This window comes from Electrona antarctica (assembly GCF_951216825.1).
Source record: "Electrona antarctica genome assembly, chromosome: 3".
NCBI lineage: Eukaryota > Metazoa > Chordata > Actinopteri > Myctophiformes > Myctophidae > Electrona > Electrona antarctica.
The window spans coordinates 26,122,440-26,146,458 of record NC_136808.1 but is presented as its reverse complement, the minus strand read 5'-3'; the positions used below and the strand labels follow the sequence as shown (position 1 = coordinate 26,146,458).

The 24,019-nt window shown below is 42.8% G+C and overlaps 1 protein-coding gene across 1 annotated transcript; it reads right to left on the bottom strand.

The window, feature by feature from the left end:
• Positions 1 to 386: 386 nt before the first annotated feature.
• Positions 387 to 23,882, bottom strand: lipca (lipase, hepatic a; the record flags this gene model as incomplete). The annotated part of the gene is made up of 10 exons (XM_079496273.1): positions 387 to 510; positions 653 to 826; positions 1,840 to 2,058; positions 10,243 to 10,357; positions 11,299 to 11,550; positions 15,602 to 15,838; positions 17,667 to 17,781; positions 18,983 to 19,162; positions 20,054 to 20,226; positions 23,795 to 23,882. The coding sequence occupies 10 exons, from the start codon at positions 23,880 to 23,882 to the stop codon at positions 387 to 389; spliced, it is 1,677 nt and encodes a 558-aa protein (XP_079352399.1).
• Between the last annotated feature and the right edge of the window lie 137 nt (positions 23,883 to 24,019).

Sequence of the window (24,019 nt, the reverse complement as noted above, 5' to 3'; positions counted from 1 at the left end):
TTGACAGGTGGGCGGGGGCATTCAAGCATAGTAAATAATAAAAAAAAGAAATTGCCATAATATTTTGTAAAAAAAAAATACATATTTAGCCCCATGCTCGAAAACAGCTAAAATCAATCAGTCAAAAACAGCTAAAATCCCTAAAACGAAAGAAAGCAGCAAATGAAGAAAAATTAACACTCATCTTCTACTTTCTCTAATAACAACCTAAAACATGAACCTTGGTTGAAAAAACTAAAGTTGTCCTTTAAGTTTAGGCTTAGTTATATCCGTCGGAACAATATTTGGTACTTTGGAAAACAATGGGCCATCTGACTAATGACATGGCTTCTTTTTGGGTTGAATTGCGGGCTGTTGTGGGTGATTGTGATGATGATGATGATGATTTAGGGCCTGTGTTGGGGGCTGAGTTGGACCCTGAGTTGGGGGATTTGTTGGATGTTGAGTGGGGGTCTGTGCGGGGCCTTGAGTGGGGGTCTGTGCGGGGCCTTCAGTGGGGGTCTGTGCGGGCTGTTTTGGGTGATGGTGGTGATGATGGTTATGATGCTGATTTAGGGCCTGGGTTGTGGGCTGAGTTGGACCCTGAGTTGGGGGATTTGTAGGACGTTGAGTGGGGGTCTGTGTGGGGCCTTGAGTTGGGCCCTGTTTTGACCGTTGAGCCGGAGCTTGTTTTGATCGTTGAGGTGGGGGATTCTTTGGCTTTTGCGGTCTCCTGAGTAGCTGCTTCCGGCTGTCTTTTCTGCCGTCTTCTTGACAGCGCACAAACACTTTCTCTTGCGATGCCTCGATGTGCTGTCCTTCATCTGTCATGGCACAAAAGCTTGTTCTGAAATAGAGAAATCATCATGTCAGTTAGTTGTATGATCATGTTCTATGTATTGCAGCCTGAGTACTACCTGGCAGTGTGTTTTGTCAGTAGGCTACAGTTAGCCCCATGTATCATAGTTTTAAACACTGGGGTTGGAACAGGAGCCATTTTGTCCAGTAGATGGCGATAAAAGTCTTCCTTTGTTGTATAAGGCTTATCCTTGAAACAAGGTGTGATACTTGTGTGTGTGATACTTGTATTAGTTTGTATATCATGATATATTAAAACACTGTGCTTTATATGAATACCTTGTAATAACTGGATCTAGACACATGTAATATTTTTATTACGTTGCAAATAATGTTCAGTACAGCAGCTGCTTGAGATTTTCAAATTTCTAGCTATGCTACAGAAAAGGCAGCTCTCTGTTTTCCTGCGCCACCGTGCTCCCAGCTGAGTAGCACAAATGTAATAAAACAAATACAAATTACAACTTGTTTTGTTGGACATAGGAGGTTTCTGCCCAACAGAGACGTTGGTCAGAGCCAGTGTTGATTTTGACGACTAATACTATGACAAAAAATGTTCGTCGACTACCTACAACTAAATGAAAACTAAGCTATGATGACTAAAACTATAAGACTAAATATATTGACAATATATGAATATATTGAGGCACTAGTGGACACGAGATCCAGTATTTGTAAAAGACACAAGTCATTTTACACTTGGTTGCGACATGTTGTGAGCTTGTAGATCTGCTATTTTCAGCAAGTGTAAAATCAGTCATTACGACGGGCTCGAGGCCCGACAAAATACATTTTAGTCGACTAAAATCAACTGTAGATTTAGTCGACTAAAATCGTATGATATTTAGTCAATGAAAATGTAGACTAACACTAAAACATTCCAAGTGACTAAAATGTGACAAAATGAAAACTATTCAAGAGAATAAGATGACTAAAATCAAAATGTTTTGCTGACAAAAACAACACTCCTGGTCGGAGGAGGAGGCGTTTAACCCAACCCACCTCTCCTGCGTGTCGCCTGCCTTGACGCTGATCTTGCCCACGGTGAGCTGTGGCGTGGAGCGCGCCCCGCCCCAGGGGTTCATGGAGTTGACCCTGCTCCACACGCTCTTCAACATGCCCTGGCCCTCCCACTTGAACTTGAGCATCATCAGGTTCCCGATGTCCGTGTCCAGCGTGATCAGGAAGGTGTACGTCTTGTTACCCGAAATCTCCTCGATGCTGATTGACGACAAGAAGACACACACACACCGAGAGAGAATGAATGAACACACACAGTACAATTTAACCTCAGTGGTGGGAAAAGTACTCACATTTATTACTTAACCCATTTAGACCTGAGGACGATTCGACAAAAATGTCTTCTAAAATCCTGACAGTTTTCTGAAAAACCCATGTTTCTATGTCAGTGGTTCTCAAACTATTTCATGTCAAGGACCCCTAGAATTATATGTAGGGCTCGTGCTTTGTTACAAGTAAAAGCCTGATGTTCAAAATGTACTTGAGTGAAAGTAGCCTATACAAAAGTATTGGCCTCAAAATGTACTTAAAGTACCAACGGTAGAAAGCGCTCTTTATGCAGAATGTCTCGTTTCAAGTTTTCAAATGTATACAGTAATTAAAAAATAGCAGATCTCCAAGCTTGTGAGCTTGTAGATCGGCTAATACACTGTATGTCTCTCAGTTCTAAAACGTTATGCAGTGTAACGATGCAGAACTGGCAAAAGGACATTTTGAAAAGCCCCAAATTCAACCGGCCGGCTTATGAAGCATCTATGTCTAAAGTAATGACTAATGTCAAATGTACGCCAACAGCAAGCTTCTAAAGGTGTGAAGATCAGAAGATAATACCTCCATACCAGACCGTTTACAGCCTACTGGTAAAAAACACCCACATGCAACTCAGCCCAAAACTGACTGTTGAAACATCCTGTGGTTTACTAGTTTCCAGCAGTGTTGATGTCATTAATAGGCTACTATGACAAAAAGTGTTTTTCACTGACAAGAACTAAATGGAAACTAAGCTATGATGACTAAAAGTAAGACTGAATATATTGATAATTTCGTCAACAAATAAAAACTAGACTAAAATGTTAGGAAGGGACTAGTGGACAAGAGATCCAGTATAAGTCATTTTACACTTGGTTGCATGCTGAAAATAGCCGGTCTACAAGCTCACAACGCGTAGCAGCGCGACGTATAGCTTGCTATTTTGTGCGTGCGTGCATGCACCCCAAACGCGAGGTTCACATGTCCACGCCGCCCAACAGTGCCACCCCAGGTCAAGCACCTGTCTTGAGTAGTCCGACAGTACTTGATTTATTTATTTTTTTATTTAACCTTTATTTAACCAGTAAAAACCACATTGAGACTGAAGTCTCTTTTACAAGTGTAAACTGGCCAAGACAAGAGGCAAAATAAGTGACACAGCTCTGCCAGTAACAAAACAATACACAACAAAAAAACAGGACAGACATACAATGCTCATAAATACAGTACCCACTACTAAGAAGCTCAAAGGGAGAACAGGAACGTTTAGTAACGCGACCAATAAGGACTAATAAATAAAAACTAAGCATTGCTTAGTAGACTAAAAACAAGCAGACATTTGCTATACGTCAAAGCAGGAGCAGTGCATGGGAAGTGTGCCCATGGCAATCCTTTTAAAGCTCACTAGGGGAATCACAGCAGCCAGTTTGAGTCTGGTCTGTAGGTCATTCCAAGACCAGGGTCCAAAATAAGCAATGCTTTTTTTTCCAGCCTCAGATTTTGTTGGGGGCACGACATAGCGTAACCAAGCATTTGATCTGAGGTTGAGAGAGTTTTGGACAAGTTCAAATTTAGAACCAATGTAACGTGGGAGATTACCAAGAATGGCTTTATAAATGAGAATATACCAATGTAACAACCTGCGAGACGTTAAGGAATACCAACCCACTAGGGCGTACAGAGTACAGTGATGAGTCCTATAGGGGGAATTGGTTATATGAACCTCAATGCAGCATGAAACAGGGGGTCAAGTTTGCTCAGAGTTGAGGAACTAGCAAAGCGGTAGACACTATCGCCATAATCAAGCTGCGACAGGAAGAGGCCTGTAACCAGCTTTTTGCGAGAAGGATTCGAAAAGCAGGACTTCATTTTATAGAAGAAACTCAGCGTGAAGTTAAGCTTTTTTGCCAAGGCGTCAATGTGGTGTTTGAAGTTTAACTTGTTGTCCAACCAGATCCCAAGATAATTATACAACTCAACCCATTCGATGGATACTCCATCCAGAGTGGTGGGGGGGGATTCAGATTTTACGGGGGCCAGTTTCGTATTGCAGCCATCCGTAGGTGCCCTTTGAGAGCGGTTTTGAAGGAGTCAAGGGATTTGCATGTCTTAATGACTGTTGGTAGGGCGTTCCACATTTTGGTGGCATAGGAGCGAAAATAATTTAGTCCCTTGTTTGTGCCGAATCTGGGTTGAACATGGTTCGTTGCACTCCCTTTGGTGTTGTGGGTGTGGACTTCGTTAACATTAAGGAAGTATTTACACAGGTACATGGGTATCTTGGTGGAGTATCGAATCTTGTGGACCAGACCCATTGCAAGATGCTGTACTCTGTCGCCGACCCTAAGCCATGCCAGTCTGTGAAAGTGGGCAGGGGTGAGGTGGGTTCGGGGGGTGAGGCCAAGTAGGAGCCTGACCAGTTTGTTTTGGGAGGTCTGGAGCCTGGTTTTAAGGGCCTTTGAGGTGCTGTGGTACCAGGAGGTGCATGCAAATAAGTAGCTTTTGAACCAGCCTAGCACATTGTGGCGAAAACCAGTATTCGAGAGGACATTTAGCAAGACATGGTGGTCCACGGTGTCAAATTCCTTGCTAAGGTCAATGAATAAGGCTGCACAGAACGATTTGGAACCCAGGGCATCCCTGATGTCATCAATAACATTGAGGCATGCTGTCACAGTACTATGTTTTGCCCTGAAGCCAGACTGCATTGGGGTTAGAATCTTATGTGCATCAAGAAAGAGTTTAACCTGAGTCGATACTTGGCCCTCCAGAATCTTAGCCAAGGCTGAGAGATTAGAGATAGGCCTGTAATTATTGACGTCACAGGGGTCGCCAGCCATGAGAAGTGGTGAAACATGAGCCTGTTTCCACACTTCTGGTAAACTGAGTAGATAAAGAAAGATTTAAAATGTCAGTGATCGGTTGTGCAATCACCAAGGCCGAAATTCTTAGAAAATAAGGGTCGAGACCATCTGGACCAGAGGACTTTTTTGGGTCAAGTGTAGACAGGGCACGCAACACATCTGGTACTAGAATAGGAGAGAAGTCAAAATCAACAGGTGAGCCAGTATTCTCGTGGACGCCTTGCTGAGGGGCTCTGGCATTTTGCTCGTCAAAAAGATGACCAGCCCTTTTAAAATGAGCGTTAAATGCATTTGACATAGATTTTTTGTCAGAAATGAGTGAGTCTCCAACCCGAACTTTTGGCGGGGGGCCAGCAGCACCTTTCTGCTGAAGTGTTTTGACTACTCTCCAGAAGCTGGAGTGGTTACTCGCAGTATCTACGGTGAGAGATAGATAGTGTTCGGATTTGGATTTTCTAATAAGGGCCTTACATTTGTTTCTCAGCACCCGAAATAAAAGCCAGTCATTTGCAGACTTTGATTTTCTGGCAAGTGACCATTGTTTATTTCGAGTGTGCAACAAGTCAGCTAGTTCTCTAGAAAACCAGGGATTTGCTCTATTCTTGATTCTTATTTTTTTGAGAGGTGCATGCTTGTTAATCAGCCGGAGAAGATGGTCGTGAAAAAAACAAAAAGCCTCATCCACAGTGGGAATTGAGGAGATACGAAACCAATCGACTGATGCCAAGTCATGGAGGAAGGCTTGTTCCGAGTGTTTAAGGCACCGCCGGAGGATAGTTAAGCCATTACCTTTGGGTAGCTTAGTGCTCCTAACACAAGAAATTGCACAATGGTCACTTAGATCATTTGCAAATACACCGACAGCAACGTATTTATGTACAGCATTTGTTAAGATAATGTCGATTAAGGTGTCACCACCAGTAGCTGGATTGTACCTGGTGGGACAGCGAATGATCTGGACTAGGTTTAGGGTGTCACATTGCTGCTTAAAGCTAGTGTAACGTGTGACCTGCGTTGTGTTGTGGAATAATGTCCGGACGACTTCTCTCTTTGTTGACACTGCAGTTTAATCTGGTAAATACACAGACGTATCTGGTCAGTTTCTGTCTGTGTAACACACCCAATCCTCAGCACGTCATGGGCATGTCTCATGTTAGACTGACCAAATCAATAAACATACCGCACAGTTTTCAATGAAATAACAACACAATGTACCTGGTAAATACACAGACGTATCTGGTCAGTTTCTGTCTGTGTAACACACCCAATCCTCAGCACGTCTATAACAGAATTAACAGTGTGACCACGAGCATATTTTTAGAACAACTAGTATTCATCACAGTATCACAGTAAACATACAGACTCTTGTTGAAAATATAGTGTGCTGAGGAACACATCTTACCATGGGCATGTCTCATGTTAGACTGACACCACTCTAAACGTGGACACCAGTGTTATTCAATGAGGCGCCGCCCACTAACCAATAAGAAACGTCATTACTGATGGAGCAAGTGGAACCCACTAAACTCTGTTACACTAGCAGCTTTGTCGCTAGCCCAGTCCCAGTTCATATCGCCGAGACATAGAAGTTCGGTGCTAGCACACTTGGATAGCAGGTCTGTTAGATTACCCAAGGCTTCCGATAAAGCAGACGGAGGTCTGTAGCAGCAGATGATGGTCAAGGGTGAGTTTGCCACCATTATCTGAACTGCTAAGAACTCGAATTGTCTGGGAAGTGATACTGAGTAAAGTACGGACCCCTGAAACCTATCAGAAATGTACAGGGCAACCCCCCCACATCTGCCTTTCCGGTCAACTCTATAGAGATTGTAGCCAGGAATACGGACCACGTTATCTGTGGTGGATGGTTTTAGCCACGTTTCTGAGATGGCAACCACATCCGGTTTAGCCGTTTCAAACCAAGTACTCAAAATGGCAAGTTTAGGCACTAGGCTCCTGGCATTGAAATGGAGGAAGCCTAGGCCATTTCTACAGCTGAATTCTAGCGGAGTAGACAGAATGGGAAGAGGTTCAAAAAGAGGATCAGGACCAGGATTTTTGGAAACATTTCCTGAGATAAACAGCATCAACAAAATCAGCAGCCTAGTTGTTGTTTTCCTTAATACTGATTTAACTCTGGGAGTAAAACTGGAGCAGGACATGTGAGAGGACATTTTACCCCAGGGGCCTTGGGGAGATCCAGAAGACATCATATCCAATAGAATAAGAGCAATCGGGAGAACACGTTTAAGACAGTCAAGCTTACGTGGACATTGCAGAAAAGTACCTGGGAGCCCTGACGTAACACGCATAATGTTACTAGAAAGATTCATGTTCAAACGTAGCAGTGGAGTAGCAGTGCTTTGCTGGCCGTTGTCAGGGGACATGCAACCCATGAGAAGTAAAACAAAAAACACAGCCCTGGGCAACATGGCTAGCAGCGGGTTCAAAACAAAGCAGCCTAAGCAGCAAAACACACACACAAAAAAAACTGTTTATAATGTGTAATGTTTGAGTACTGTCCGTACTCAAATGGACATACAGGGACGGACGGACGGACACACACAGCTGTTAGTTGGAGTGGGTAGGCACTGCTCAAAAACCATAGACTACAGCACTAGTTTGTAGGTAAACGCTGCATGAGCGAACAGCCTTGCACTCCCAATGATTTTGTCGGAAGTTGCACCCTGGTCGAATGTCGAATGGACTGAAGTCAGTTGGAAAATCTAAAAGGCTAAAAGGTTTTTCGCCACTCTTTGGGGCTATATAGGCACTCTCTCTCTCTCTCTCTCTCTCTCTCTCTCTCTCTTGTGTGTCGTTCAATAACTAGGCCGGAAGCAGCACACGACAAAACGTGCAGTATGAATGTTGCGTTTTGAGGTTTAGCGTTGAGGCCGTTTTGTTTGGTTTGCTCTATTAGGGCCTTTGGAGAGCTATGAGAGGATATGAAGAATTCAGAGGATAATAATGCGACTGGCAGGGAAGAGTACGTGTCCTGTTCTGATGCACAACGTCCAAATCAATTATTGATCCCTGTTTTCATCTCCTTTCCACCATGCAGCCACTAGAGCTCCTTTCTCTCCAGCGGTGGGAAAAGTACTAGCATGTTTTACTCAAGTAAAGGTACCACAATGTAGAAGTACCTCGTTACAAGTAAATGTCGGCTGTTAAAAATGTACTTGAGTAAAAGTACAAAAGTGTTGGTTTCAAAATGTACTTAAAGTAGGCCTATCAAAAGCAGAAAGTACTCATTATGCAGAATGTCTCATTTTACAAGTTCAAAATATATAAAAACTAGAAAAAGTGCCCTTCCGGGCACAGGTCTCCACCAGGAGGATAGGAGTGTGTGTGATGTTTGGCAAAATGTTTAGGAGGATGTTTTTTTTCTTTTTTCTTTTGCAACAATTTTCTTAATTTTGTTGAGGAAATGCAGAGCCAGATCACTCATAGCATCTCTGAGGATAGAATTCTGGATGAGCAGGACAAAACGGGCCACTCCTGAAAACTTTGGAAGGCAATCTTAGCCAATCAGTGTACAATCTGAGAAATCCAACAGACTCGTCTTGATCACATGACTACAGAGATCATGTGTACCGATTGCCATTTCTTCATACGCCTTTGATGGCAATTGGATGATTTGAGGCATTTTGTTCCAAAAATGTGTTTTGCAAAAATCAACCTGTTGGTGGCGCTATAACAGGCCAATGTGAAAAGGGTGGGATATATTCCTCAGCCTAGTAAGAAAATGTGTGAAAGATTTCACGTAAATTGCATGCTGCGTTCATGATTTGAGGCTTTTGTTCAAAACGGGGCAATCTTGCAAACTGTGAAAGCCAATTATAGCCAATTAGGATGGAATATGAAATATCAGACAGATCCGACTTGAGCACATGACCATAGAGATACTGTGTAACGATTTGTGAGATTTTTGGACAGAATCTGGAGGAGTAATATAAAAAAATGTGTTTTACAAAAGTTGGCCTCCTGGTGGCGCTATAAAAGGCAGATGCGGAAAATGCAGGTCAAAGGTTTGTCCTTGGCCTCTAGGGAGTGTGCATGCAACGTTTCACGCAGATCGGTGCAGTTTTAGGTAAAAAATGTGAAAAGCTGCCTCATGGTGGCGCTATAACAGGCCGTTCTGGAAAATGTGGGGCAGAGGTTCATCGTTGGCATCCAGGGAGTGTGTGTGCAAAGTTTGGCATCGACCGGGTTAACGGTGCATAAGCTGTCATTATAAGTTCATAGGTTCATAGCGCGGCACCGAGTGCCGCGCTATGAACTTGTTTGGTCTGCTATTTTTGAAAAATCGTGAAAATGTGCCTCAAATCTTTGGATATATATTATTACAGAGTGAACATTTTAACTCAAATCTTTGCTTCTGGGGGAGGTCCCTGGAACAACATATTTTCAGATGGGGGTCGGTGGCCAATTACATATTGTTTTTGGGGTCCTTGACATGAAATATTGAGCACCACTGATATAGAAACATGAGGTATTTCAGAAAACTGGCAGGATTTAGAAGACATTTTTTAAATTTCGACGCCTCCTAAATGGGTTATAAGTAAGTTACTTTCCACCACTGTTTCTCTCCACGCGTCGGAGCTTTTTCTGAAGCATTTCTTTCTCACAGGAAGTGAGAGTATAAAGCTGTGAATATCACAGGAGTTGAGAGTATAAAGCTGTGAATATTGCATGTATGAATGAAAGGGCTCAGCACAAACTCACCACGGGAGCAACAACAACAACAAACGCTGCATTCTTATGTAATACCTGTGTTACAGTGCAATGTTGTATCGTTGCTCTCAGGCATAAATCTCGTATCTTTCATTTCTCATAAATTAACGCCCTATCATACTACAGCATCACACGACAGCATCAACAGTATAGCAGATCTACTTCATGCCGCATTTCAAGCTTATATTAAAGCGTAGGATCTGCTACGTTTGCTATTTTTTGAGTGGCCTATATGCACAGCTTTGTGTCTGTCTGTCTGTCTGGCTGGCTGGCTGGCTGGCTGGCTATTTTCAGCAAGTGTAAAAACAGTTATTACGACGGCATCAAGGCCCGCCAAAATACATTTTAGTCGACTAAATCAACTGTAGATTTAGTCGACTAAAATCCTATGATATTTAGTCGACTAAAACTATAACACAAAAACATTCCAGGTGACTAAAATGTGACTGAAACTAAATGCAAACTATTGAAGAGACTATATGACTAAAACATCAAATCAAAATGTGCTGCCATAAAACAGCACTGGTGCTAAACTCACAATGTGATGGGGAGGTCCTGGCTCTCCTCCGTGGTTCCAGTGAGAGAGATGGTGAGTGAAGGGTGCACCACTTGGATGGGGTTGACAAACTGGACCCTGAACTGGTAGTGGTACACTGTGTTGCACACAAAGGACACAAGAGAAGACCTTTTACTGTGCAGTGCTACATCAATAGAATCTCTCTGAGATTTCATCTGCCTAATGTAAAGTAAATAGCCTTGCCGAGCCATGAGGCCCATAGTGCAGGAGCCTATCTCCTGTTTCTGTAGCGTGAGGCAGCTTGATGTACAAGTACACCCTCTGGACATGACGCTAGTATGTTGCAGGGACTTACCCCCAATCCAACCCTTGACGCTGAGGAGGCAGGGAGGCACTGTGTCCCCTTTTTAGGGTCTTTGGTATGAACCCCAACCTCCCAGTCTCAGGGCGGACACTCTAACCACAAGGCCACTGAGCTGGTGCCTAATGTAAAGACACATAAAATACTACGTGAGTATTTCCACTCATCTTGACCTAAGAGATCAAAAACTTTTAATCCCTATCCAAGTGGATGAGATCTGGATTTTGAATGTTTAAGATATTACTTAATAATAATCAAACTTAAAAAAAGGACTAAAGATGGAGTGCCATGATTTTTTCCCACCCTAAAACATGATCATCAGGTCTTATTGTTATATAAGGAGGAAGATTTTTTTCAAAAAAGTGTACAGTATTTGTTAAAATGTTGTTTTTATGTGCGCACCCCCACCAGTTCATTAAGTATGCCTGGTTTGCCTGGTGGGTGGTGATGGGTGGTGATCCACCTGAACTGAAGCCGCACCCACAGCTGTAGTTGTATGAGGGGAGGGGCTGATAATCTGATGTCACTATATTACTGTTTTTTTCATTGGCATGTTTGACTGTCAAGGGTTCAGCCTCCGGGAAGAAACCCTAAATACAAAGGGAAGACATCATTGCACATACAAACGACTCCAGGGTGTCTAATGAGGTACTGTCACCTCATACTCATAGACACTGGAAAAATACAAAAATTGTGGCACTCCATCTTTAACATACGTTTGTAGGGCATCCGGGAGCGGGTCTTGAGGTAGAGCTTCTTGCTGCCCCCTGCGCGTCCGCTGCGGACCACCTTGATGTCGTAGCCTAGCGTGTTGCAGCGGTTCTTCCGGCAGTCCAGACAGCTGCCTCTCTCGAAGGCATTGTTGCTGCTGCACCTGTAGGCCGTGCTCTGCTTGTCCTTGTTCAGCAGGGAGTCGATGAACAGGTGCACCGACCTCTCGTGAGCACACTTCACCGTCTGTTCAAAACCTAGAGAGAGACGAGAAAACCAGCAAGAAACTCTTAGGAAACAGAACTGGAGATTAACAATGTGTGTCACGTAATGTTACTGCAGATGATTGTCAAAATGCTTTTCACCCCAAAGGGGACCCCTTTGCTGAGAGAGAGATGAAGCAGGGACTCCCCAATACATATTGTATGAAATTATGTTGCATATTAAACTTTGTTGTAGGTGTATGTTGGAATCATGTTAATGTGTATTTTCAGACATTTATTAACCACTTAAAGTCTTAAACTAATAGTAACTTTCACCACTTGGTCTTCTCTTTTTTTCCCTCTCTACACCAAACCTTTTTTTGCTGAAAATAGCCAATCAACAAGCTCACAACGCCTCAAGTGTTGTGAGCTTGTAGATCGGCTATTCTTTGGCTAAAGTTCTCCTCAGAATAGGGATGCTAGGGTTCATGTTCATTTATGTTTTTTTTTAACATACAAAGAAGTGTTGTTTTTGGCAGCAAATTTCTATTTTACTTTTAGGTCATAGTCTTTGGAATTAAACATCATTTAGTTTTAGTCACATTTTAGTCACCTGGAATGTTTAGTCTAGTTTTAGTCGACTAAATATCATAAGATTTTAGTCGACTATTTTATTCCTTTGGCGTAGAGACTAGTAGTACACTGATCATGCTGTGGGGTTGTATTTCTTTGGCGTAGAGACTAGTAGTACACTGATCATGCTGTGGGGTTTTATTTCTTTGGCGTAGAGACTAGTACACTGATCATGCTGTGAGGTTTTATTTCTTTGGCGTAGAGACTAGTACACTGATCATGCTGTGGGGTTGTATTTCTTTGGCGTAGAGACTAGTACACTGATCATGCTGTGGGGTTTTATTTCTTTGGCGTAGAGACTAGTACACTGATCATGCTGTGAGGTTTTATTTCTTTGGCGTAGAGACTAGTACACTGATCATGCTGTGGGGTTGTATTTCTTTGGCGTAGAGACTAGTACACTGATCATGCTGTGGGGTTGTATTTATTTGGCGTAGAGACTAGTACACTGATCATGCTGTGGGGTTGTATTTATTTGGCGTAGAGACTAGTACACTGATCATGCTGTGGGGTTGTATTTATTTGGCGTAGAGACTAGTACACTGATCATGCTGTGGGGTTGTATTTCTTTAGACATAGTATTGGTGGATTGACACCGTGACCCCTGTAATAAAGCTGATCAGTCAGCGTGTCCTGAAAGCATGTTATTATGATGTGTGATGGACGGTGGAGACTAGAGGAGTCTGGAGGGATCCTCTGTGCCTCCAGGCAGAGTCTTTGATGGACGGCCACGCTCTCTCTCTTCATTAATTAACTCCCACACCGTGACAGATGCTCTCATCTGCTTCAGCGCAGTTGGTTTTTAAATGAGATGCAGCGCTTTAGATGACCGAGGTATACTTATCTTTAAGACTTTGGGGAATTGAATTATAGCCGATGATGATGATGCCTCGATCTTCTTGCCGGCCGGGTTCATTATTGTAAATAAGAATCTGTTCTTAAAGTTTACATTAAAGTGATGTGATCTTGTTAAAAGAAAATTGTGTTTAGACTACCGGTATCTATCAATAACAGAAAATGCATCACCCCGCAAGGATAATTTACCTTTATCGGCTCCGATTTTGTCTGTCGTTTCATCACTTCCAATTTGACTTGTTTTAATATCTTGTATCGTGTACGAGTTATCTCTCATGTTGGTATCCCCACGCATTTTCTTATATGTGACCAGATTTGACTGAGAGCCTGCCATCGCGCAAATTCCAGCTTTTCACCAGAGGAGAAAAACTTTTTCTTTTTTTTTACTCCAAAATGAGTTAATATCACAGGCAGACTCTTCACATACTAGAACATGTCTGAAATAAGTGTCAGAGCTGACATGTAAATATGCTTAACACAATCATTCCCGAGATTCCTTCAAAATAAGAGCTCTGGGGTGCTGGGAAAACATGACCGCTTTTACTCTGAGACCACAGAAGTGAACCTTTCAAGCGTGTTTTCTCAACTCGCTGTTTTCTTCTTACTCTATAAGCCTGGTGGGTCAAACTGAACAACCAATATGTCAATTTGAAGCTATGATTCCCTGCTTTCATATGACATGAAAATTCAAAAATATCCAATGGCAGTCCCTCAGTCAAATTTGGTCACATATTATACTGTATGTAAATATAAGTTTTTCAGGAAATTAAGAAAACCTTATATTTTGAAAACAAAGCAATACTGCCTCATCAAAGTATAGGTGTTGTGACTTTATATTGTCAATTACTTGCATGAGAGTCGGAGAGGTGGTGGAGTTAAACTGCTGCTGCTTTTTTTTACTACTTTCCATTGGTTAAATATTTTCAAAACAACACACAGACGTAAAGGGTGTTCAATAGCACTGATTTATGCAAAAGTTAGGAATGATCAGAATACAGATCTACTTAAAATTTTAACAAAAGACATACACCCCTGAGTTGAATTTAATTGACATTCTGGATTTAATTCTACCCCCAGTGTTTCTCAATGTCAGGTCCAGGACCACCACCGTGCATAGACCGGGGTTCCCAAAGATACAACAAATGGTTCCATTTGTACCCTTTCAGAGTTATAGACCCTTGAAGGAATAGTTCACCCCAAGATGACTTGTTCTCTATCAATTAAGCCTTGAATGCATGGACATTGTTTGTTTTGTCTATAGCGACGCACCCATATGGAAATCCTTGGCCGATACCCATGTTTAAAATAACAATTTAGCCGATACTGACACCGAAATATGTCTATTTAGTTTTTGTTGTTTTTATTTCCCCCTTTTGTGCCAGGGAAACAAATACATCCTCTATACAAATAAATAAATGTTCAGAATCTACAGCCTGGTAGGCTGCAGATAACCAACATACAAACACATATAGCGAACGCAAAATGTGCCGGTATCGGTTAATGTCAGTTGTATTTGCCGATACCGATATTGACCGATAAGGGCACAATATTGGCCGATACGATATGTGGCCGGTATACAGTACATCGGTGCATCCTAGTTTTGTCGCATTCCTACCAGTGTTGTTATTGTCGACTAAAACTAAGACGAATCGACTACCTTTTTCCACTGACGGAAACTAAATGGAAACTAAATGAAAACTAAGCTATGGTGACTAAAACTAAGACAAAATATACTGACAATATCGTTGACCAATATAAACTAGACTAAGATGTTAGAAAGGGACTAGTCATTTTGCACTTGGTTGCATGCTGAAAATAGCAGATCTACAAGCTTATGCGTCGCACTGTAAAAACAGTCATTACGACGGCATCAAGGCCCGCCAAATTTCATTTTAGTCGAATTAAAACAACTGTGGATTTAGTAGACTAAAATCTTAGACTGAAACTAGACTAACACTAAAACATTCCAGGAGGACTAAAATATGACAAAAACTAAATAAACTATTCAAGAGGCTATGACTAAAACTAAAATAGAAATTTGCTGCCAAAAACAACAGGGTCATCTTTCAGTAAGAGACTCAATAGGAGTAAGCTTCAAGGCTTCACAGGGGTCTAATTGACAGACAATAAGTCATTCTTTGGGTGAACTGTATACTCCTTTAAAAGGGTCCATTTGGGACCCCCGGTGGGCCCCCCACTCAGACCTGACATTGAGACAGTCGGGTGTATATCTCTGCTGTTTGGAAGAAACCACCTAACTTCATATTTCAGGAAATGAAGAAAACCGTATATTTTGAAAACAAAGCAATACTGCCTCATCAAAGTTGGTGTCGTGACTTTATACATTGTCAATGACTTCCATGAGAGGGAGAGAGGTGGTGGAGTTAGTTGCTTTAGCAAACAATTTGAGGGTCCAATGGAGTTAAGGTTTTTCAAAGCTTTTTACCTACTTTGCATTGGTTAAATGTTTTTCTTAAACCAACACACAGACATAGAGTGCTCAATAGCACTGATTTATGCACAAAAAAAAGAAAATCTAAAATCTCAAAAATGGAGTTAGGTGGTTTTCCTTCCCGCGGCAGCAACGATATATTCTAACCTGTGTTTGTCACCATACCCAGGAGGCCATACTCGCTGATGTGGTCGTACAGGTTGATGCGGAGGTCGCAGCCCGGCTGGAAGTCTCCTCCGTTGGGGTAGAAGTCGTAGTGGCCCACGGGCTGCTTGATGCCCACGCTCAGGCCCATGCTCTCCTTGGTGAACGTGTGGATGGCGTCCACAAAGTGGGCGTCGTCCGGGGACAGCCTGTCCGCGGAGGACATGCCCTCGAACAGAGGCCCCGCCGGGTCCAAGCCTGGAAAGATAATATATATAGAAGACACGATATAAAAATCACACCCGTGTGAAGTGAGGGGAGGGGCGCTCTTGTCTTCGTACATCATCCAATATACTTCTTCATGAATTAATTTGTCAATTTATGTTATTATCTTTTAAATCATCTTTTGACAGTCTATGACAACTGAATTTATGTGATTTGTAGCCGATTTGCTCGTCTACATATGACGTACATTTTCCTTTCATTGTCGACGGCATTTAATGTTTGTGTTGCCACAAATTTACGTCATATTTCAGGCACATACTGTATGACGTAAAAACTGTCACATGTAGGCCTACATGATACAAACAAGTGGCAAATTCCTTGCACAAACACATACATACAAACAAACAAATAAAGGACTTCTGATTCTGATTATATTGACAAAGCTGACCAATTATATAAAATAACCAGATATGCCCAGATTTGTCCGTTTCTGTGAACACAAACACGATGATTTGATTGGCTGAGCAAAGTACATATTGCAGGATAAAAGTGAGGGCCAAAAAGTGAAGACGCCAAAAGTGATTGCCATTGGAATGATATTTGTGATGATTTGATTGGCACAGAATGTGACGCATGATATCTTGTTTCATCATACATCTTTGAATCACACATTTTGAACTTGTGAAATTGGACATTCTGCAATATGAGTACTTTAAGTACATTTTGATGCCGATACTTTTGTACTTATACTCAAGTACATTTTCAATTCCGTACTTTTACTTGTAACAAAGTAGTTCTAAATTGCAGTATTGGTACTTTTACTTATGTAAAACAATTGAGTACTTTTTCCACCACCGCTGAGAGCATCCTCACCAGTAATGTTTCTCTACTCAGGTTGAGAGCATCCTCACCAGTAATGTCTCTTTACTCAGGCTGAGAGCATCCTCACCAGTAATGTCTCTTTACTCAGGCTGAGAGCATCCTCACCAGTAATGTCTCTTTACTCAGGCTGAGAGCATCCTCACCAGTAATGTCTCTTTACTCAGGCTGAGAGCATCCTCACCAGTAATGTCTCTTTACTCAGGTTGAGAGCATCCTCACCAGTAATGTCTCTTTACTCAGGTTGAGAGCATCCTCACCAGTAATGTCTCTTTACTCAGGTTGAGAGCATCATCACCAGTAATGTTTCTCTACTCATGTTGAGAGCATCCTCACCAGTAATGTTTCTCTACTCAGGTTGAAAGCATCCTCACCAGTAATGTCTCTTTACTCAGGTTGAGAGCATCCTCACCAGTAATGTTTCTCTACTCAGGTTGAGAGCATCCTCACCAGTAATGTTTCTCTACTCAGGTTGAAAGCATCCTCACCAGTAATGTTTCTTTACTCAGGTTGAGAGCATCCTCACCAGTAATGTTTCTCTACTCAGGTTGAGAGCATCCTCACCAGTAATGTTTCTTTACTCAGGTTGAGAGCATCCTCACCAGTAATGTCTATTTACTCAGGCTGAGAGCATCCTCACCAGTAATGTCTGTCTACTCAGGTTGAGAGCATCCTCACCAGTAATGTCTCTCTACTCAGGTTGAGAGCATCCTCACCAGTAATGTTTCTCTACTCAGGCTGAGAGCATCCTCACCAGTAATGTCTCTCTACTCAGGTTGAGAGCATCCTCACCAGTAATGTTTCTCTACTCAGGTTGAGAGCATCCTCACCAGTAATGTCTCTCTACTCAGGTTGAGAACATCCTCACCAGTAATGTCTCTTTACTCAGGCTGAGAGCATCCTCACCAGTAATGTTTCTCTACTCAGGCTGAGAGCATCCTCACCAGTAATGTTTCTCTACTCAGGTTGAGAGCATCCTCACCAGTAATGCGTCCGATCTTCCGCGAGCCTCCCAGACTTCCAGCAAATCCAGATATGTGAGCTCCAAGGCTGTAGCCGATTAGATGAACCTTTTTAGCTGGGAACTGGTAGAGCTCCTGTGAGGAGCATACAATACAGGAGACATCTTTACTTTATTGTTTATTAGGATCCCCGTTAGCTTCTGCCACAAAAGCTATAGCTAATCTTCTTGGGGTCCGACACAGAGACACATTTTAACAAATACATTCATAATTCATATTCATCAACTTTATACTTATGACGACTATAATCTGAACAAAATATTAAATAAAGACGCAATTAAAGTAGCACAATTAAAACTGAACCAAAATCACGTATACGGTACAACACACGAACAGTTGTGCCTCTGTATTACATAAGGTGTATTTTGTGTTTATATTAAGTAGTGGTGGTGTTTCTTATACAGTACTGTTTCTATGAACAGAACTTCAGAACACGGTTGAAATAAAGCCTCAAAGTTGATTTTACTGAGGCTGAATGTATTCCACCAGACTATGGGACAGTTTCATGTTGATGTAGATCGGCTAGTTGAACTATTCAAAAACGTTTTTCAAAATAGTAAAATAAGGCAAAGTTTAGGGATAAGGGGTTTAGCATGGGACGAAAATAGAGCCCCCTCATTAGGTCCACTAGCTGTCGGAGCCTGACCAGAGCCTTTTGTGGCGGTTCTGGACAACCGTGTATCTGACCGACTCAAGGCTGGGCACTGCACTCCCTGTGGTGGTGTGGAACCTGTGGTGGAAGTCGGTGGGGCGAACGGTTCTTGAGTTACATGATTACAGACGTACGTATACACACGTGCACGCATGCGCCTGGGTGACGCTGGCGCTTTGGAATGGGGGGGGGGGGGGGTCAGATCAACATATGGAATGAATTCTGTACTAGCCATATATGGAGCGTGTCTTGTACAGGGTTTGATGAGGTCAGATCAACATATGGAATGTCAGAACAGGTCAGCTCCATATATGGAGGTTTGAGGTCTAATGTAATGAGTTGCATGGCCGCCATTGGCCGGTGATGATTGCTGGCTAGGTGATGATCCAGTCTTCTCCATGTATGGCTATCCAGGGTTTAGATGAGGTCAGTGTCGGGATCTTCACGAGGTGTGACCATATATGGAGGCGTGATGTCACGAGGCGTGACCGTATATGGAGGCGTGATGTCACGAGGCGTGACCATATATGGAGGTGTGGGGTGATTAACTAACTGACGGACGGGAGATGCAGGTTTTCACAGTATATGCGACCTGCGGTCGCAACAACAATACATCTCACAGACCTCGATGGTTCTTAGGAAGTGGGCGATGTCCTGTCCAACGACGCGGGTGTTCTTGGCGGCCACGGGGTAGTGGTGATGGGACAGCGTGAGCCAGTCGTTGATGACCACGTTCACGTCCCCCAGGGACGTCTTCAGGGCGGTGGCCAGGCGCATCACCCAGCTCTCCATCACGCCGTTCAACTTAGAGACGACAAGAAAAGATTATTATAGGGATTATTCCCTTTTCTTATGACTTGCGTTCAACTTCACACCAGTGTTGTTTCCGTCGACTAAAACTAACTAAATGTTCGTCGACTACCTTTTTTCACTGACGAAAATTACATGGAAACTAAATGAAAACTAAGCTATGATGACTAAAACTAAGACTAAATATACTGACAATTTCGTCAACAAATTAAAACTAGACTAAAATGCTAGGAAGGGACTAGTGGACAAGAGATCCAGTATTCATACATTTTACAATTATATAGCAGATCTGAAATAGCAGATCTACAAGCCCACAACACGTCGCTTGTATATCTGCTATTTTCAGCAAGTGTAAAATCAGTCATTACCACGGCATCAAGGCCCGCCAAAATACATTTTAGTCAACTAAATCAACTGTAGATTTTGTCCACTAAAACAGCATGACATGTAATCGACTAACAGGGGTAATAATAAATAATAATAATAAATAATAATAATAATAATAAAATAAATCGCTATAAAATGTTGTAAAAAAATACATATTTATCCCTATGCTCGAATGCCCCCGCCCCCTGTCAAAAACAGCTAAAATCCCTAAAATGAAAGAAAGCAGCAAATGGGGAAAAAAATAACACTCATCTTTTACTTTCTCTAATAACAACATGAACTTAACATTCAGGGTGTTATGATCAAAATAATAACATTATAATGGTGTGTAAAACAGAAAATCTAAAATTTGCCACACGGACAAGGCCAAGTCTTTTCCATTTGTGTACAGAACAGATAGACTTTGGTGAGCCCTGCAGGCTGTGAATGAGTATGGTCCATGTACAGTACACATGCTATAATGTGCCAGTCGTTGAAGACGAGTCAGGAGGTTCTTACCGACCACCCATGGGTGATGATGACCAGGGGGTTGCTGCTGTTGAAGCCGCAGGAGGCCAGAGTGTTGAGCCTTCTGAAGGCCTTCAGCTCGCAGGTGTCCTCCAAAAGATCTCCTTCCGAATACAGTCTGAAGAAGGAGTTGGCTACGTAATCCTCCCTGGGCTCCGTGTCCCCTATATACGTTGGTGATGTACAAACAGAAGGAGATTATACCAGTCTCTGTTCAGCCATTATTCAGGTGAAAGGGTGTATTTACTTTGAGCCTGGTGAATTATTAAAGCTACAAAAAAGCTAGTGTTCATTTTATTTATATCCCGTAGTGTCTGTCTGTCTGTCTGTCTGTCTGTCTGTCTGTCTGTCTGTCTGTCTGTCTGTCTGTCTGTCTGTCTGTCTGTCTGTGTCAGCAGCTAATCCCCAGCACCGTTGGAGCGATCAGCGTTTGTACTGTACTGTATAGGCATGCACAGTCCCTGGAGGCCAGAGCAGGAAACATCTGCCCCGCGCATACATTGGCCCGATGTACTAACAGTCCGACGACATGCAACAGTCCGTGGCCGGTTAAGACACATAAATTATGCCGTGGCCGGTTAAGAAGACTCACCCGTGGCTCCCGACATGTGTGGTTGGTTAAGACTCACCCGTGGCTCCCGACGTGTGAGGCTGGTTAAGACTCACCCGTGGCTCCCGACATGTGAGGCTGGTTAAGACTCACCCGTGGCTCCTGACATGTGTGGTTGGTTAAGACTCACCCGTGGCTCCCGACATGTGTGGTTGGTTAAGACTCACCCGTGGCTCCTGACATGTGTGGTTGGTTAAGACTCACCCGTGGCTCCCGACATGTGTGGTTGGTTAAGACTCACCCGTGGCTCCCGACATGTGTGGTTGGTTAAGACTCACCCGTGGCTCCCGACATGTGATGCTGGTTAAGACTCACCCGTGGCTCCTGACATGTGTGGTTGGTTAAGACTCACCCGTGGCTCCCGACATGTGTGGTTGGTTAAGACTCACCCGTGGCTCCTGACATGTGTGGTTGGTTAAGACTCACCCGTGGCTCCCGACATGTGTGGTTGGTTAAGACTCACCCGTGGCTCCCGACATGTGTGGTTGGTTAAGACTCACCCGTGGCTCCCGACATGTGTGGTTGGTTAAGACTCACCCGTGGCTCCTGACATGTGTGGTTGGTTAAGACTCACCTGTGGCTCCCGACATGTGTGGTTGGTTAAGACTCACCCGTGGTTTCCGCGTGCGGTTAAGGTTAGGTTAGGGTTTGGGGTATAGGGTGGAGGGTTTGGGGTATAGGGTGTCGGACTATTGCATGTCGGACTAGTTAGTACGTCGGAACAAAGATACGCACCCCATTTTCATACTTTTGTAATACATATTTGCTTCATAGCCCCTCCTATGTCCAGCTTTTAGTGTGTGCACTGCAAACACAAACTTTGTCCTAACACAAACATTAAATGCCATTGACAATGAATGGACAATTTTGAGTGTTTGTGGAAACAGAAACATTGCGTAACATGAACATGAAGGTGAGTGAGGACGCAAATTCTGATTGGCCAGAATGAGATGATGTATGATGATGATGTACGATGATAAATAAGAGCGCCCCTCACTTCACATGGGTGTGATTTTTTATATGAATCCTACAGATTTTATCCAAACATCACGCAAATCAGTGCACATTAGTATCTCTGTAGTCATGTGATCAAGAAGTATCTGTCCGATTTTTCATATTCCTTCCTGATTGGGTAAGATTGGCTTCCGAAACTGCAATTGCAGTGAAAATTTGCATGCACGTTAATCCCACTGAAATGAAAAACCTCCATGCACCCCCAATCTTTCAAATCACCTCATGGTGGCACTACAACAGCCCACTATAGTTTGAACTATAGCTCATTCAATCAACATATTTTCCCCCTGGATTCAGACCCAATTCCAATTAGCCCTTCACTAAATCCCACCCCAAAAAGTGATTGTCCAATGTCAATCCAACGGTTGCTATGCAGGTCAAGCTTTCTTCGCTGCTAACGTGCCTATTGGACAAGGATGGGTTGGGGAGGGACTTAGTGAAGGGCTAATTGGCTATGACTGCCTTCCAAAGTTTGCGGGCCCTGGGTAGGCAACCTGGCCTGGCGGAGACCTGTGCTCCGAGGAGCACACTTCTCTAGTGTCGTGTCCAGGGAAATGACAGGAAATGTACAGCCGGAATGAACTGGGATACTCAATATAGTCCGACACAAGGTCCAAGCTTAACATAGGTACATTTATTGTATAATTGAATAAATGTAGGAATAGGGAGAGGGTAAGAGGATATTAGGGTCAGGGTGTTACAGGAGAAAGGATCAGGGGAAAAAGGGTGCGGTTATTTCCTTTGTCTGTCACTTTATACTGGGTTAATACATTGCTGTAAATGTATGTGCACATATCCCCAGTGTGTGTATGTACCCCAGTGGTGTGTGCGTTCAAACAAGATACCCTCCAATCAACAGTCTGCATTGACCCAAAGTTGTACATATTAGGAAAGGTCTATAGTGGTATTCGCGTGCTTGTGACGTGCGTGTGAAATGTGTGTGAAATATGCGGATGAGTACATTGTATATGTTAAGTGAATAACTTTGTATATGTTCAGGGAAGGAAGATGAAGATCCCCTTCAACCTATGCATCTGGCTTAACTCTACTATCAGTGTATGGCTGGGAGTGTGTGGGTGCCGTGCGTGTGCGTGCACGTGACCCTATGAGCTGGTGCGCCTATGTGCTGTACTGTATGTCCTGTGTGTGTGTCAGTTGGGAGTGCTGCTGCCTAAGTATGTATGTGAATCCAACTGTGTGTGTGTGTGTGTGTGTGTGTGTGTGTGTGTGTGTGTGTGTGTGTGTGTGTGTGTGTGTGTGTGTGTGTGTGTGTGTGTGTGTGTGTGTGTGTGTGTGTGTGTGTGTGTGTGTGTGTGTGTGTACGTGTGTGTGTGTACGTGTGTGTGTGTGTCCTGTATGGTTCTGAGATGTGTGTGTGTGTGTACGTGTGGTTCTGAGATCCCACACTAGTTATATTATATTTTTCTGTTAACACAATTTATAAAGGTGTTTTTATTGCAACATTTGAGTTGTTTCGGTGAAAACATAAACTATAGGCCTACCTCTTTGTCACAGTGTAAATAATGAAATGAAATGAAATTGATTTGAAGTCTCTTCCAACTCCACTTTGTCACAACAACACCTTGTAAGGTACAGTCGGGAACTTATTGTAGTTAATAAATAAAATAAACCAATATGTATGGTATGTTAATACAATATTAGCACATTCAGTATAGTCATTCCAAACCCTTTATATGTTTTAGACAAGTCATAAACCAATACTATTAAATGTCTTTTATTAAAGCTGAATCCATGCGTGCTAATTAACTTCACTAACATGTTGGAATGTACCTGGCTTAAGTTAGCCAATATTTATTAAACAACGCAAAGTTTAATAATGATACAATGCAGGCTTTGAGTAGGCCTACATGTTTATATTCAGAATGACTAAATTCACATACTGTACATACTGTATGTCAAGTATAAGTTATCATGGGTTAGCCTTCAATATCCACATATTTAAATCTACCATCCTGTTTCTAAACTCCACCATTTCTAAAGTCCACCAAGCCTGTATGTGAATGTGTTTTGCCCACTTCCCCCTTATTAATTTGCTTTTTTGTGATGTTTTTTTTTTCTTCTTCTTTTTAATGTAACAAATAGCTCACCTGTTCCATTCTCCTTGATTTTCCTGGCCTGATTCAGGTGAGAAGTGAGCAGCAGGCAACACAACAGCAGGGTTTGGATCAGAGCCATCATGGTGTGTGAGTCTCGCAGCAGCACTAATCCCTTTGAACCATTCAAACACCTCGGAGGTGAAGCACAGGAGGACCAAGAAGCTGCTAAAAAGAGGCAGATCTACACCACAGGTTGGTGGACGCCCTTTGTCTGCA